Below are 18,436 nucleotides of genomic sequence, written 5' to 3' on the forward strand. Positions count from 1 at the left end.
CCACTGGTCTCTGTCCATCATGGCCTCCTAATCATCCCCCTAACAAAATTGGCTCCTCTCCACCAATCAGCTGGTGCACGGTCTGGTGCAACAAGGCTGCCATCGCGTCATCCAGGTGGATGCTGCACACTGGTGGTGGATGAGGAGATTCCCCCCAATGTGTAAAGCACGTTGAGTGTCCAGAAAGGCACTGTATAAGGAAGTATTGTTATTAACCATAATCAAGTACAAATTTATCATCTGTTTGCGTTTTTAAGGCCTGTGATTGTGTGAGGATATCAGGAGAGTTCAAAACATTTATAGACAAAAAGTTTTTATAGTTTGTAACTAAATGAAGGCTAAATGTATAGAATTATTAATATAATGAAGATTATACAGTGCTATTTTACATTAAATTTTTATATCAGTAGCCGAAGAAGTAGTCCCAAGACAATTGTAAAACACATTATTACAGTTGTGTCTTTAATCTGTTGTTTTTATCAATGATTGAAATTTGTTTATTAAATGTTATGCAAATCATAATCAAACAAAAATGTTTCCAAATAGAGCTGTTAAAGTCATCAGGTAAAATGGAACTGATATGGCAATATACACTACCGATCAAAAGTTTGGGGTCAGTAGAATTTTTAAATGTTTTAATATAAGCTTATCCTGCTCACCAAGGCTGCATTTATTTGATCAAAAATTAGAGGGGGGGGGGAAGGGGTCTAAATGTCGCCCTTAGCAAGATGTGGAATATACAGCGAGTTGTGTGCAATACATCCAAGCCCTCATCTGACCAACCGTTTACCCTTTTTCTAACCAGGGCCGTGAAATCTGTAAATCACATTCGTCTGCTGGAAAATTCACCTTACACATCATTTCTGACCCAGACTTTTTCTCATTCTCACTCATACTGTCTTTGTTTTTTTATATGTACTTTACTAACCACAACTTGCACAACTTGCACATGCCTAAATCCGCCACTGACTGTAGTAAGGGCTGCTGAAAACTGGCATCACATCATTGCATAACATTTGAAAATATATTAAAATAGAAAACAATATGTACCTGAAATTGTTTTAAAATAATGACATTTATTTTATATTGTAATAATACTTCCTAAAACCTTTTACTGTACTAAATCACATGAATGCATCCTTGCTGAGCATCAAAAACTTTTTAAACTTTTTAAAGGTAAAGTACATATACAGTACACTGCCAAAAAATGCACTGTTCTACACAATTCCTTCATGTTGTCCCAACAAAAATCATTTAACTTAATTGTTTTTACAAATTTAAGTTGATTAAACATAAAACAATTAAGTTATCCACCCAAAAAAATTAAAGAATTACGTGGATTCAGCTCATTATAACTAAGTGAACAAGCAAGCTAACAAGCTAATGCTAATGCTTTAGGCCCACCATTATTATAAATGTTTTATTTCCTTTATGTTCTATATTTTAAGTGGACCTGAGTTGTGACAATTTTTTTAAATGTATAACCATAGTTTCATGAGGTCATGACAATCCGGTTGATGCTAGAATGAATTTGGCTGCAGTCGGAAGTTAACGAGAATTATTTATATTATTTAGTAAATTTGCCATTAGTTGTATTTTATTAACGTCTTCCCCTACCCCAACCCTAAACCCAACCGTCACAGTAATGTAAAAACAGATCTGGATCTGAAGTCTTCTCTATTAGTATAGCTGATTAACCATGAGAATTATGTAAATTATTTATTACATTTCCTATTAATTGTAACGAGAATATTTTTATATTGTTTATTAAATTTCCCATTAATTGCATTTTATTACGTCTACCCCCACCCCAACCATCACAGTAATGTTAAAAAAACAGTAGTTTTACTGGGTATTATTTATGCTATTTGTTAAATTACACATTAAATTGCATTTAACGCCTACCTCCACCCCAACCCTAAACCCAACCATCACAGTACTGTAAAAATAATAATTATTGTTATACAGTGTCATAGAAAATGCTGCTATATTAATGTGCATACCGCACTTCTGACCGGCCGCGTATCTGATCTAGACTTTACCTGACAATCCCTGTACACTTATACTTATAAAAAAATATTGCACACAATGCCTTGACAATTGTTCTTTAGTTAACAGTCTAAATACAGAAGAGTTAAAAAAACGTAAGTGCAATTGAATTATGTTGAATCAACAGCTTTAAAACATGACAAAAAGACCTGAATTTAAAAAAAAACATCTGAATGTGATCTGAAGTTAAATCTGAGACTCTCAGGGAGCGGACTGTGGAGAATGTGTGTGATTATGTACAGTAATTGCTGGGTATTACTGGAGGAAAAAAAATAAAAGCAAGAACAAACTCATTTTCAAGATTTATTTTCATATGGACAAAGTCAAAGATTCTTTTCTTCACTGTTGGAAATCAACTATTAAACTTGGTCAAAAGACAGGAAGAATTAAAGTAAGAGCTACACGTTAAAGGGCACATTTCATTACTTAAAAACTTAAACATGCAACAACAAAACTTAAAAGGGTCAAATTTAAGGGTAAAATATCATATAATAAAAGCCATGTTTCTTCAGACCACAGGCCAGTAAAATGGCGACCGGCGCTTGGATATTAAACACTACACTCACAAAAGAATGGCTTATTGGCACGAGCGCATCTGACACACACCGGCCATGCCAAGCACACTGCCATTCGAAGACAGAAAGACAGCCAAGGACCTGCATCTGCTGCCAAAATGAACTTCTAACCTTCATGAAATGCATTTGAAACATTCTCAGAATGCCGTAATGTGTTGAACCTCCCACCGGTCGGTTCTAATATACTGCATCCAACTGACCTCGGATGCACCTACACACATTTAAGTGTGATGTCAACAGGTGACTCACTAAATTGCACCACAGTTTTTTACCATGACAGAGCCGGCTCTATACTCCAGCAAGGACACTCTGGGGTCCCTCTCTCTGTCCTGAAATGAGACACCTGATCCACTCATTGGAGAACAGGAATGAGGCACTTTTCACTCTGACCTTTTCAGCACGGCTTTACTCACTAAATCACTCACATTTCAGGAAGAATCTGACCAATAAAATCCATCAAACAAAAAATGGTACATAACAAGCAGTGGGAAGTTGATTGTTCAACTTATGATAAGCGATTTACTTTGGCACTTCTTAACTTCAACAGAGCATTTTAAGTATGTTCCCTTAGAATGGAGGACCTCAAATTTGCCTAAACTGACTAACAGGCTTAACATGCTTTTCTGGCATGTGATGCAATTTTTCCACTTAAAATGTGTGTTGCCTGATAGAGCAGGGATGCAATTGTTGTGAATGTTTTGCAGGAAAGGGGGAAAAGATAAGACGTCAAAACAATGGAGAGTTTGGGGAGTTTTAAAGCACCTCCCCCGCATCCTGCAACCCCAGCTCCAGCTCCCCAACCCCATTTGTTTCTGTTCCTCTCTTGGGTTCAAATGCATTGTTAACGTTGTGAAAACCAAAAATGATTGGAATGCATTTAGCTTTATTTTAAGCTGCAGAATGTACTCAGTCATGCTGAGTTTGACAAGTTTGTTTAGATTCTGGAGCAACATTTTTGGTCAAAAAATTCTACAACAAACCTATCTCTATTTATAACATATCCTGAGGGTAAAATAGGTAACCAGTATGATGTAGAAGCCCTTAATCCTTGCTTCTAAACCTAAACTTGGCATACAACATTGAAAACTTATCTCTCAAATCTGAATCAACAAGGATGCTGATCACGTAACACGTTCTACTTGTCAAGCATCACGAGTGATATCATCTAACCAAGAAATAGGCGTTCCTGAATCAATATTATGTGGTAGTAACCGGATGACATTTGTGTAAATATTTAATTTCCAAATAAGCAATCCTTTACAAAAGAAAGATTGATAAGAATGTGATAAGAAGTCCTAAAACTAACCACTCCAACACCTTACTCTAAAATCCATTTGGCGGATGTCGTTCCAGGATGCACTGTGTTATTATCTCTCAATAAATTCCATGTCATTTTGATGGTCTTTTTAGTTGCTATTATTCAGGCTAATAAATTAGAGACAACTTTTAAAAAATATGATTGGAAATTAAATAAAATAATAATAATTTGCTCAGACATTCCTACATGGCTTGGAGCAGTATTATGGTTCTGTTTTAATGAAATACTATAAGTGTTTTTATAAATATTCTCATTTAACATTTTCAAAGTATATATTTTACAGTTTTATTTGAACCTTTAGTAATTTAGTTTCTTTAATTTGCTTTTATTTTCTATTATACTTTAATTTTCAGTTCAGTTTGAATACATTTAGCACTTATTACTGTAACAACTGCACCATTTACTCTAAAAATGTGTCGCATATACATATGCACACACACACACACACACACACACACACACACACACACACACACACACACACACACACACACACACACACACACACACACACACACACACGTATATATTTATTTACAATTTAATTTGATTTCATTTCCATGGCTAATTTATGTGACTTTGAGACAACGTTGATTCAGGAAGACCATATTCATCAAACAATAGTCACTTTTTTGTTGAACCTATGGAGCTAATAATATGCCAAATCAATCTGAATTTGAATTGTGTTCATTTGAACTATTGACCATTTTCCCATTTTTATTGACCAATTATTGAACTACTTTCTGCTGAATCTGAATTTCTGGTTTTGAATTTTAGAATATTGAATTTGATGTTCTGAATTTCTTCATCTTGAAATTTTTAAACTGTATTTTTACAAACTGGATAGCTGCAGTCTATCAATTCAGAACACAAAAAAATCGGAGGTTTCAAAATACGTCTATAAAAAAATTCTAGTGGTTAGCGCACCGACATATGGTGCAGCAGCACGTCAGAGCGTTCCAAGTTCGAATCCCGGCTCGAGTACATTTCCCAATGCTACCCCCCTCCTCTCTCTCCCATTTTGTTTCCCGTTTCATTACTGTCCTATCTAATAAAGGCAAAAAGGTCAAAAATAAATCTTTAAAAATATTTAAATAAATAAATTCAACCTTTAAAAAATCAGTTGTCTTACATTTCAGATGTTCAATATTCAAGTCAAGAAATTCAAATTCAAATTAAGAAAATCAAATTCAAAACCAATTTAATGGCAAACGAAAATTCAGATTTATTAAATTACAATGGTCATTTAAACGCAATTCAAATTCATATTGTTTTGGCATATTCTTAGCTCCATATGAACCCAGCTCTTCTGTCCCATCATACAGTACACACTGCTCTTAAATATCTAACCATCTGAATTTTTATTTTTCATTCATCTACCCAACTTTCTACATCCATCTCAACCTCAACCTTATCTCATCATGTACATAAACGTACCATGAGAGCCGCTCAATCTACAGTCTACCTAAGGAGACACTCTATACTTATCTTGTCCATCTACAGCTTTACTGCCAACATACCTTCTAAAACTCTCTCTCTCTTCTAGCTGCGCTGCCATCACTCCCTGACATCTGAACTAGAGCTGGGCTTCACCGAGGGCTCTGTGTGAGCATGTTTGGGTTTCCTGGGGGCTTCTGGGACATCTCCTGTAATTTAGAAACAGCCCTGTGAGGCACCGGGACAAAAGGTATCTGTATTCAACAACAAAAGGAGTGGGGAGTGGGGATGTTTGTGTTGATGGGGGATTAGCCTCCTCTCTTTAATATGAAGGGTTAACTTCTCTGCTCCATTTCAAAGCCAACTTCTCCTCCCTCGTCTCCTGTCCACTGTAATCTCCACCCATTTCCCTATATTTCAGTGTGGAGGAGAGACGGGGAGACGGCATGAGGTTACAGAAACATCTGGAACAGTTTACTGTGCATGCCTTTGTGCCCGGCGAAATGGGGCTTTCCAGTTTCTTGGGTGAAACTCACAAAGGCGTGCAGATTTTACACCCATTTCCAAATAATCAAATGTAAGAACTGCTATTTTGCATCGTCACATTTTCCATGGTGATTCATCACGTTACCACAATGTGAACTGTCATTAGCCTACTTTAGAAAGTTTTTGAGTGTGATTTAAATTTTTTTTTACTAAATTAGGAGTGAAAATAGCAATAACACAAGCATAAATTAAACATAAAATCATGCTGCATAAATACTTTACAACTTAAATAATATATTTCTGCAATATAATGTTTTTTGCAACCCAGGCTCATTCAGAAAACGTACCCCTATATACATTTCTGGTGAGAGAAAAATACGTCCCAGGAGCTATGTTTTTTTGCAGTTTTTGTTTTCGCGAATCCACCAGAGGGCGCTGTGTATGCTTTTTCAGATCTCAAATTTCTCTTGCGAGTGCCATTCGCTCCTGCTGTTCTCACGTAAATCCACCAGAGGCCGCTTCGACTGACTGTCTACTGACTGATCGACCAATCGACTGACCCACCCTCTCCCTTCCCTAAACCTAACCGCAATGTTTAACAAAGCAATCCAGAAATGGAAAAAAACCCTGATTTTTACCACATTTTCAGATTTTACCACATTCTCACCCTGTTATTTACTTGTTTATTTTATTTTTTGGATTCTGTTTTTGTCTTAAGCTTTATGGAACTGTTCTTCACCGGACTCGAACCCCGTTGTAGCGGTCAACTCCGCTCTGCATCTCAAGACCACCGACGAACATGTCGAGCTACCAGACAAACTGGTAACAGCAGAAAATCCGTCCATACAGAGGTAAGCGAAATGCATAAAATGAAAAGCAGCCACACGTAGCTCAGCCAACATAATTCGTGATCTCCAGAAATGTATATAGGACTACGTTTTCAGAATGAGCCTATGTTGGTTTTTTGTTTGAGGTTAATCTTTTTCTTCTGTTAAACACAAAAGAAGGTATCTGAAGAATGTTGCAGGCATTCCCTTTCAATGGCTCTGATTTCAAATATCTGTCAACGTATTTCCTTTGTGTTCAACAGTAAAAAGAAACTCATAAATATTTGAAATTACAAGGTGAGTAAATTGATAATAAATCTTCATTTTTGGGTGAACTGTCACTTTAATTTGCAGTGGTAAAGTAAAATTCTGGGACCCACTTTATATCAATAGTCTTAACTAATATGTATTTACACTGATTGATCATTTGTTTTGAATATTAATATTAAATATTTCCATTTATAAATGTTTTACATTGTACTTTTGACTGATTAAATATCTGCATGTAATCACATCTGTAATAAACTTATGTAATTACATTTGCAATTACACTGTTGACTGTTCCTTACACATTAACCCACCCTTAAACCTACCCATACTAGCAAACCTGACCCAAAGAGCACCAGAAGTGTTCTGCAATACATTATGAACAAATTAAGTACATTGTTCTTATATTTTGATGTAAATACATAGTAGTTAAGGCCACTTAATGTGGGACCAAATTGTGATTTATATTTTCTGAGTATGGGGGGTGAAATATGCAGATTTTCACGAGTCTGTAAGATTCAACAACAGACTGGATCTAAACTCTAGTAAGGAAATTGTGTTTCAATTTTAATTACTGTTCATTTGATTTGCTGTGTGAAAGCGGTGGCTGAAAAGAGTCTGTAATTTGGTCATATCCGTGCAAGAGAGACGACACAAAAGCCTCTCCAGGAGTCATGGAGAAGATTAAATTCCTCTCTTATTTCTTGCCTTGTTCCCATGGGAATGACAAAGGCCGCCTTTATGGATGAGAGGTCTGGTGGAACCAAAACGTCCATCCAGAATCCATCAGTTCATCCAAACAACCAAAGAAATGTAAAAAACAAAAACAAATAAAGAAACGCTTTCTTTGTGCAAGAGGACGGTATGACAGAAGGGAAGGGATCTCTAGGGGGTTCAGTGCCCTAACTTGTCATTCATTTTCCTAACAGCTGTTTTCTCTGCTGCTCCAGCAACGACTCGAGATGATCTGCTCTCTTCACTGCAGCCTGAAAGACAGAAGAAAAACACAAGTGAGTTGAGGTATTTGAGGTATTTCTAAATAGATCTTAAAAAAAGCATTTTATTTATTATAACATGCATAAAATATACCTCATGTTGCTTCCGCAGGTTGTTAACAGTCTCTTCCTTCTTCAATATAGCTGACTTCACTCTATAAAGAAAAGAGATCAGTAAACTTCAGCACAACAAACCTACGTGTTTAATAGATAATCAATTGCCAACCGCTGATGCAAATCCAAACAAGAACTGAAAAGAACATTACTCTTTGCCACTGACCTCTGATGCACTTCTGCAAGCTCCTCTTCCTTTTCTCTGGTCACTCGCTCTATTTCTAAGCGGAGTCGAGCTTTGGCTTCCGAGACCTCCATTTTCATCCTCCTGTTCTCTTCCTCCAGCTCTATAAGCCGCTCCGCAAACTCTTGTCTGATGACTTCTGACAGGCTGCGACGCTCTTCTGATAACTTATCACGGGTCTGTCACCATACCATGAAAAAAGACAAAGATAGAGCATGATAAAGGAAGACGACGGGGAATCGAGTAAAAAAAACAGACAAAGTCCTACCAAAAAAAATTGGTATCCAAACCAAACAAAAACACTATACGGATGCTTATGAGAGCAAACCAAGTCAGTTAAAGAGATTGGTCAATGGTCACCCATTTTTGTGACTCAGACGTGAGGTGATGCAGATGCAGATTTTTGCCAAAATGCAGAAATGACTCCAATCTGATATATAAACTGGTGCCCGAATTCACACTCGGCCATACAGCAAGTCATCAAGCTACTGGAAGCTTGCGCTACACTGTGAACTGTTTGCCCAGGATTGTCCAGTGAATTACAGCTAATAATATTCATTCATTCATTTTCTTTTTCAGCTTAGTCCCTTTATTAATCTGGGGTCGCCACAGCGAAATGAACCGCCAACTTATCCAGCATATGTTTTAAGGAAGAGGAGCTTGCAGAAGTGCATCAGAGGTCAGTGGCAAAGAGTAATGTTCTTTTCAGTTCTTGTTTGGATTTGCATCAGCGGTTGGCAATTGATTATCTATTAAACACGTAGGTTTGTTGTGCTGAAGTTTAACCCATCACTGGGAAACATCCATACACACTCATTCACACTCATACACTACGGACAATTTAGCTTACCCAATTCACCCAAACCACGTCTTTGGACTTGTGGGGGGAAACCGGAGCACCCGGAGGAAACCCATGCGAACACGGGGAGAACATGCAAACTCAGAAATGCCAACTGACCTAGCCGAGGCTCGAACCAGCGACCTTCTTGCTGTGAGGCGACAGCACTACCCACTGTGCCACTGCGTCGCCCAGCTAATAATATTGTAAATAATATTCAATTTCTTACACAGAAATCAATCATTTCATGGGTTAATTTGGAATTGTTTGAATGTGTTTATTTTTAATCTGAAAAATGGGAAACCATTGACAATTGTCCTAGGTGACCAATCACCAAGGTCATCTTCAATGGCAAGAGGCTGAATAAATGAACTTTAAAATATATTAAACAAAATAATCCACACAGAAACTTAAATTGTACATTTTTACACAGTATGCTGGGCTGCACAGTGCCGCAGTGGGTAGCACTATCGTCTCACAGCAAAAAGGTCGCTGGTTCGAGCCTCGGCTGGGTCAGTTGACGTTTCTATGTTCTCCCTGTGTTCGTGTGGGTTTCCTCCGGATGCTCCGGTTTACCCCACAAGTCCAAAGACATGTGGAATAGGTGAATTGGGTAAGCTAAATTGTCTGTAGTGTATGTATGTGAATGAGTGTGTATAGATGTTTCCCAGTGATGGGTTGCAGCTGGAAGGGCAACTGCTGCGTAAAACATATGTTGGATTAGTTGGCGGTTCATTCTGCTGTGGTGACCACAGAATAATAAACTATGGACTATAGACTAACCCGACTAACCCAAAAGGAAAATGAATGAATAAGCAGTCTACTAATATTTTTTTACTCTTTACTGGCATTCTTATTTGATTTTTTTATAATTGCTGGACTAGATTAGAACCATTTATTTATTTTTCATGAAATTCTAGTAATTTTGTGGTAAAATATGACCCTGACACGTATGAAAATTCAGCCTCTAGCTGAAGAGTGAAACGACTGGCCTTGTGTGTCAAGCGCTGTTATCCTGAACACCTTATCTAACTGCAGTCTGTAATAGGTGATCTATTTTCAGTAGTTTCACACCCTGACATTTACAGTCAGATGTAACATCTAGTGCAAAGGATCAAAGGCCAAAACGTTTATCACACGTCTTTTTGAACATTTGTGACACTGTTGTTTTTGCTTGAATAATTCACTACATGAATCTTTCTGTGCAGTTCTTAACTTAAAATATTTTTTATTAAGTCCAACTTGAAATAACTATGAATTACTATAGAGCATCGCATTAGTTTAGACAGGACACGTCAGTCGACCTCGCATCTGTTCATGACGTTTACCAATCTGGTTCTGACATCTCTCACAGTGATCTATTTTTAACCATACATCCGGTCTCTTTAGTGCACTCTTCAGTAAACCCCCTCCACCATGCCCAACTCCTCCTAGCCCATATCTTATATCTGTTTGAGTTATTTAGCCTAAGTAAATGCTAATCAGCCTCATGATTATCATTTACATCAACTCTCAATAACTATAATTGTTTGTGCATGATTTCTGCTCAGTTACCCCATGGAGAGTTTGACTTGCTGTTGCTCTCCCTACTACGTAAACACATGTTTTGCCCAGATACTATAGTAAAATACACAGTTAATATTAAGTCAAAATTATTAGCCCTGTGAATGTTTTTTTCTTTGTCAAATACAGTATATTTCAACTGATGTTTAACAGAGCAAAGAATTTTTCACAGTAGTTCCTATAATATTTTTTCTTCTGGAGTAAGTCTTTTGTTTTATTTTGGATAGATTAAAAGCAGTTTTTTATTTTTTTTTAACCATTTTAAGGTCAATATTATTATAAGTCCCCTTAAGCAATATTTTATTTTGTCTACAGAACAAACCATCATTATACAATGATTTGGCTAATTACCCTAACGTGCCTAGTTGTGCCTTTAAATTGCACTTTAAGCTGAATACTAGTATCTTGAAACATATCTAGTCAAATATTATTTACTGTCATCATGGCAAAGATAAAAGAAATCAGTTATTAGAAATGAGTTATTAAAACTATTATGTTCAGAAATGTGTTGGACAAATCTTCTTTCCTTAAACAGAAATTGCGGAAAAAATACAGGGGGGCTAATAATTCAGGAGGGCTAATAATTCTGACTTCAGCTGTCTATGACAAAAGTGATCCTGACTGAAAATATGTATTTATTTAGAGCTTACTTGAATTAGTCTGTTTAATTAATACAGTCTCACTTATTCTCCTTCTGCTTAATCCCTGCTTTTTATGAAGGTTCATTACAGCAGAATGAGCCGCCAAGTACTATGGCATATGTTTTATGGGGGGATACCCATTCTGCCATAACCCAACTCAGTCACACACACACTACAGCCCATTTAGTTTATCCAATGTACCTCTACCACATGCATTTGTACTGTGGAGGAAACGCACGCAAGCATGCAAACTTCACACAGAAAGGCCTCCAGGTCCAGTCGGGACGTGAACCAGCAACCATAGTGCCTTCCTTTGTTTACTAAATAAAGTGTAATAATTATTAAAAAGTGCAACTGATTATGCTAAATAAGTTCAAAATAGTCACGTAAACATGTTATCCTGTTTTTCTTTATTGACATAAATCCAAAAACTGCTTAAGCATGAACTTATCAGCACATTTTTGCCTGCTCTGTTGGTTTTTTGAAGTGTGCATATGCGAATGGGTCCTTACTGCGATCCCGACAGATCAAAATATTTTACAGTACCCTTAATGTAAAAAAATTTGATCTGTCTGGAAAAATACTGCAAAGTCAGATGCTTAATTGACCCAAAGAAATATAAAATTGTTCTCAGCAGAATGAGAAGTCCTACCGTCAAAAAGATTAATCTGCAACTGCATGAGAGAATAATATATGAGCCATAAGATTTACACTAATGTCGCAGCACTGCTCTTCAGTTTTAAATTATTTATTCAACACCACAACCAACATAACAAACAAGTTACATAAGTAAATTTCTATGTTTTGAAGTCACTACTGATAAATCTACTACTGGTTATTGTGAGGTTAACAGTTTGCATCTAAACAAGGACGATGGGATGTTAATCAGTGTATTGGTGTGGATGCACATTTGCTCACTGACCTTTCTTGTTAAGGACCAATGATCTTAAATATAATCATTATAAGCTGGATTCATTACATGGAAACGGAATCCCTATTATTCCTTCTCTACCAAGAAACCTACAAGATAGTCTGTTGGTTTATAAGTCAGCTATTGACTTTAATGAGGGTGGACAAACAAGGCAACTGTTACCTGGGTGAGGTCGCTTATCTCCTGCTCTCGCTGTCGTAAAAGAGATTGCAGTCGGAGAAGCTCGGCCTCCATCTCACTGTGTTTCTCCCTCATCTCCTGCTGTTTCTGCAGCGCTGTCCGCTCTGAATGCTCCAGATCCCTTAGCTCGGCTTCATATTTCTCCCTCACACGCTTCATCCTGCACACATAATATATTTACATTCAGCTTTTAAAAACAACATTCATGTATATGTTAAATGAATAGGCTTCATATGTAAATTGCCACACATCCTACAGTACAGTATGTCCAAATTGCCCAGTAAAGCACTTTCCACAGTAGAGTAGTACACATTTGCACTTAATAGTAAAAACAATTGACACCTTTTGAACATTTCTAAAGTAGTATGAGGGAATTTTGTCTTTGTTTTTAATTTATGCTGGTTTTTATTTTTAAAAATGACTGGACTACACACAAAAGATGATTTTTTTGGTGCTTGTTTTAACTAATTACTTAAAATGAGCTGATCAACACAATTCTTGAGGGTTTTTGGGACAACTTAATTGTTTTTTATGTTCAATCCACTTAAATTTGTAAAAACAATCAAGCTTAATCGATTTGTTTTGGGACAACATGATGGAATTGTGTGGAAGCCTGCATTTTTACAGTGTACGACACGGTGGCTCAGTGGTTAGCACTGTTGCCTCACAGCAAGTGGGTGGCTGGTTTGAGCCAGGGTTGGTACAGTTGGCATTTCTGTGTGGAGTTTGCATGTTCTCTCCATGTTGGTGTGGGTTTCTTCCGGGTCTCCGGTTTCCCTCAAAGTCCAAAGACATGTGCTATAGACTTTTTTTTTCGTTGCTGCATGGAGGGCGCCAGAGCGGCCAGCGTCTGTCGCTACGATGCTTAGAACTTCCGTCCACAGCATTTACAACTGGTAAATCTTGATTCGAAAATGGTTGTCAGTTGTGATCAGATGTGTGTTAAAGCCGTTACACTTCTGTCAGATGCGGTTCAAGTGCGAGAGAAAAACATTCTGCTAATTCAGTGGGCTCCATTTAAATGGCACAAGTACGGTAATGGTAAACGTCTCGCAAATGTTGTTTTTCATTCCTATTAGATTGCATTTTTCAAATAATCAGTCCAGGAGGTGGTGCTGATCGACAGCAGTATTAGTTCAAAGATGATAAACGCAAGTAAAATAGATTAAAACCATAATTTCAAAGCTGTACGTATGATTGTTTATACACATCAAGCTGCCGACCGCAAGTTCTAAGCAATCTCCTTACGCATATATGCAAAGCATAATAGGTTATTTTGCATTCTAAGAAAAAGGTCTATAAGTGAACTGAATAAGCGAAATTGGCCGTAGTGTATGTGTGTGAATGCAAGAGTGTAAGGGTGTTTCCCAGTGCTGGGTTGCGGCTGGAAAAGCATTCACTGTGTAAAACATATGCTGGATAAGTTGGCAGTTCATTCCGCTGTGGTGACTCCTAATTAATAGAGGGGCTAAGCCGAAAAGAAAATGAATGAATGAAAATGAATAAATATTGTTACAAAAACTGGACTACATCATTTAGAGCTTTAAAAATAGACATAATTTTCATCTAAATATAAACAAATAATCTTTAAAGATATTTTTATATATTTATTAAACACATATACATGCTTTTTATTTTTATGTATTATTATTTTAATTCTATTTTATATATGTTGCGGCTGGAAGGGTATCTGCTGCGTAAAACATATGCTGGATAAGTTAGCGGTTCATTCCGCTGTGGCGACCCCAGATTAATAAAGGGACAAAGCCGAAAAGAAGATGAATGAATGAATTATTTTAATTCTATTGTATTTTTGCATGTTGTTTTTTTATGGCCATCATTTTAAGCAAACTTAATCATATGAGTCAGTGGGGAAATCTGATGCACAGTGTCTTTTGTCCTCATTAAACACATGCACACATTTACTCGCACTGGCCTAGAAATGCACGTGGGCAAATCTGTAACATCCTGTGCCGTCTATCTCTCCACAGACGCACTAGTTCACACATAAACAGGAAGAAGGACCCACCGGTTGTCAGCTGCTCGCTCACACTCCTCTCTGGCCTCTCTGGTCTCCACCTCCAGCCTCTGAATGGCCAGTTCGATCTCTTTGTCTCTTCCACGACGCACTTCCTCCTTCAGCTCCCTCTCTCGACTCAACAGCCATGCTTCCTGTGGGTGGAAATGCAAGTATGAGATCATTTTTTAACTTTGTTACTTTCACTGCCTTTGTTAATACAGACCAATTTTTGACTATTTTGACCTCAGGGGTGGACTAACACACTAAACCGGCAAAACAGCAAATCACTCCGCTGTCACCTTTAAAGATGACTTATTACCAGCCAACCCATGCAACAGCTAATTAGTGGGGGTTAGATGTTATCCAATCATAATGGAGGTCATTTGCACTTGTTACAAAATAATGACCATTTTATTCTAGTAAAATTTAACAACACACTACTGTTCAAATGTTTGTTTCTTCCCTATATTTTTGTCAAATAAGTTCCAGGATTAATTTCCTGATATGCATAAACTTACGAAAATAAACCAAAAAAAGGCCCAGCCTGTAAGTATACAACACAGTGATAATAAAATCTACTTGTTAGTTACAATACATTGCTTTGGGGAAAAGAATTCTCTATGAAGTGACAGACTCTATGACTCTAGTGACTGTATGAAGAAAGACCCCTAAATCTTGTGAAATTGTCCAGTGTTGCCCTCTAAAAGATGTCTGGTTCATTCCAAGTGCAGAGTCGATATCTTTTCTTCAAGCCATAGTTTACTAAACAATATTTAAGTAATTTCTGTTGTGCACTGCTCAATGAATGTATAATTAGAATGTCCTAATACTCACGGGATAGTTTAAATCACTCTTTTAACAAAAAACGAGTCACTCCAAGTTCACTAAAATAAACCGCAACAATGTTTTTTCAGAATGGTATTTTAACATTAGTCAAACCAGGGAAACTCAGCATATAGTACTTCTCGTTCTGCAAATTGTATCTTATCCTGTGTCGCATTCCTTCTCGTTCTGCAAATTATATCACATTCTATGTCTCATTCCCTTTTAAAGCTTCAGCTTCCCACTCAGCTGACATAAGTCATGAGAAAATAAAACTAATAATACATCATCTAATAATCCTCGCTTAGAAAACAAATACACAAACACACACACACCTCTTTTTTCATATAATTTTCCTCCCATGTCTGTTTCTCAATTTCGAGTCGTTCCTTCAGGGCCTTTATTTCAACCTAATGAAAAATACAGACAAAAACTCAATTAAAGGAACCAAAAGAATGTGATTCAACATATGGTACAGCCACAAAAAGGTGTTTTCTTGTGACCTTTGCAAACACTGTGCCATCAAACACGTACACAAGTCGAAACACACAGGTAATTTGAGTTATGGTCTGAAAGCCTCAGGCAAAAACAAAACACGACTGATGTTGGTTAGACCAGGGATGATGAACATAAGGAAAAATCTGATTATCGCTGCACTGCATGATATCATTAAAACAGAAACATTACAGAATAAAACCATTCGTTATCGCTAACAAGGGTCATTAGTATTTGTTTGCAATTTACTCTTTAATTTTTTTCATTGTCTGAGCCTTACAAATATCAATGATGAATACAGAACTTTAAAATAAAAAGGTGTGTGAGTGTCTGCAACATCTGATTAAAAGTACATATAAGTCATCATTCACTTTCCCTCGTGCATAAATTAAACTGTATTACTTTGTTTTTGAATGTAATGCATAAGATCAGGCAGATTGTTCAAGCTTCATGTGAAAAATGACCAAAGTATTGCAAAGAAGCAGATCATATTTGCTGCTAAACATCTCCTTTTGTGTTTGATGCAAAAAGAAAGACAAACAGTATGTACAAAGATGATGGAATGATTTACTTTAATACTGAACTGCATGTATGTTTTGATATGACTAGATGTGGAAGTGTGTTACCTGATGACGTCTCTCCTGCTCATCCCTGCTCTTCTCCAGCTCTTCTCTCAATGCTCTTCCAGCCAAAGAGCTGTTCTCCTCCAGCTGCTTCCTTAAGTCTTCCAGTTCTGCATGCTGCCTGTATCACACACCAACACATTAATGTTTAGTTAGAACTTCTTGTTTTATTTTCTAACCCAAGTTTAGTTCTTTGGGATACTTGAGCAAGACCAAAAATTCACAGATGAGAGTGGTGTTAAAGATGAATTTGTGATAATGTGATTTCTATCCTGATTCCATCTCCCCCTTTTGTGTTGCACTTTAATTTTCTCCTTTGTTTTGTATTTTAGGTATTAATGTCAAGGTTTCTGCAGGTTTCATCAAGTCAAATTTAAGACTTTTTAAGACCCGTTTAAGACCATTAGGAATTATATTTGAGACTTAAACAGAATAATTTTTTTCTAATGGCCTGGTAATATCATGAGGTATCATATATAATTGTTTTTAGTTGTCTTTCCTTGATTGGGCAATTTGCTGTAAAAATGTCTAAGAGCTGTTGTGAATTGCATCTCTTTGCAATAAAAAACTTAAATATAAAAAATAAGTTTTGTTGAGATTTATTGTTTGTGATTGGATGGAAAAATTAAGACCTGTTTAAAAACGATTTAAGACCTACAACACAATATTTCAGTGAATGTAAGATTTTTTTTAAGGCCTAAAATTTAGTTGCTGAAATTTAAGACATGAGCAGTGGCACAGTGGGTAGCACGATCGCCTCACAGCAAAAAGGTTGCTGGTTCGAGCCTCGACTGGGTCAGTTGGCATTTTTGTGTTTGCGTGGGTTTCCCCCATAGTCCAGACATGTGGTATAGGTGAATTGAGTAAGCTAAATTGTCTGTAGTGTATGTGTGTGAATAAGCGCGTATGGATGTTTCCCAGTGATGGGTTGCACCTGGAAGGGCATCCGCTGCATAAAACATATGCTGGACAAGTTGGCGGATAATTCCGCTGTGGCAAGCCCAGATTAATAAAGGGACTAAGCTGAAAAGAAAATGAATGAATTTAAGACAGTTTAAGACTTTAAGACCCAGCGGACACCCTGTGTGTAAAAAGCCTGGCCCTACCCGCTTTTTGGATTTTTATTATTATTATTTGTTTCTTGATATGATGTTGTGTGCTGTTGTTGTGATAAAACTAATTAAAAAAAACTTTAAAAAAAGAGCTATGTGTGTAAATATGTGCTATGTACTTTTCAATAACACAAAAAATGACTGGTGAGAAAATAGCAGTTAGGAAAGCATATGTTGATAAAGCTAAATTTTGAAATGTTTTATTTAAATAGGCATACATCTGGACAGCTTTAAAGTTTTTTGCTAAAACATTCAACATTCACTCATTTATTTTTCTTCAGCTTAGTCCCTAATTTATCAGGGGTCGCCACAGAGGAATGAACTGCCAACTATTTTGGTATATGTTTTACGCAGCTGCAACCCAGTACTGTGAAACACCCATACACTCTCACATTCACACACACTCACACATTACGGCCAATTTAGTTTATTATAAAATAAATAAATATTAAATAAAGCTCATGTGACCTTCAATGACCTGTAAACCTGACCTGGCTGCCAGTTGTGTGAGACGCTCTTTTTCCTCCGACACTTCTTTATACAGACGCCTCCTCTGCTGCTGCAGCACGTTCTCCTCTTCCTGCAGCTGCTTCTCGAACCTGGGATCCAAATTAAAATGACTCATTTGTACGTTCAATTTCAGTGAACATTTCCCCTCAAAATTAAATACATGGGAATTAATTTAGTAATTTAAGTACACAATATTGTTAGTCAAAACCCCAAACTGCCTGCATTTGATGTTGTGCAATAAACATCCACAGAAGCTCAGGTTCACTTAAGTGGTGTGTTTGTGTATATTTTCTACCCATCTTGGCAACAACACACACACACACACACACACACACACACACACACACACACACACACACACACAAAAATACCCATAATGACTTTATTATATGCTTATGAACAATCCACCGGTCTGACAAGAAAATGCTATAGAGTAAGACAACTGTTCA

At 36.9% G+C, this 18,436-nt stretch overlaps 1 protein-coding gene and 1 long non-coding RNA gene across 3 annotated transcripts in view; one reads left to right on the top strand and one right to left on the bottom strand.

Moving 5' to 3' along the window:
* Positions 1–2,339: 2,339 nt before the first annotated feature.
* cep131 (centrosomal protein 131) overlaps positions 2,340–18,436 on the bottom strand; it is a 44,021-nt gene continuing 27,924 nt past the window's right edge. For both annotated transcript variants that reach the window (XM_056469328.1, XM_056469327.1), the window contains 8 exons: positions 17,969–18,076; positions 16,369–16,486; positions 15,583–15,657; positions 14,435–14,577; positions 12,388–12,565; positions 8,235–8,431; positions 8,049–8,109; positions 2,340–7,945 (listed from right to left, as the gene is read on the bottom strand). In XM_056469328.1, coding sequence (XP_056325303.1) covers positions 7,874–7,945; positions 8,049–8,109; positions 8,235–8,431; positions 12,388–12,565; positions 14,435–14,577; positions 15,583–15,657; positions 16,369–16,486; positions 17,969–18,076 — 952 coding nt within the window. In that variant the 3' untranslated portion in view covers positions 2,340–7,873. The remainder of the gene's footprint in view (positions 7,946–8,048; positions 8,110–8,234; positions 8,432–12,387; positions 12,566–14,434; positions 14,578–15,582; positions 15,658–16,368; positions 16,487–17,968; positions 18,077–18,436) is intronic.
* On the top strand, positions 7,875–16,442 carry LOC130238336 (uncharacterized). The gene is made up of 3 exons (XR_008838628.1): positions 7,875–7,969; positions 14,397–14,595; positions 16,352–16,442. It is a non-coding gene; the product is annotated as an uncharacterized LOC130238336 (long non-coding RNA).

This window comes from Danio aesculapii, chromosome 12, assembly GCF_903798145.1.
Source record: "Danio aesculapii chromosome 12, fDanAes4.1, whole genome shotgun sequence".
NCBI lineage: Eukaryota > Metazoa > Chordata > Actinopteri > Cypriniformes > Danionidae > Danio > Danio aesculapii.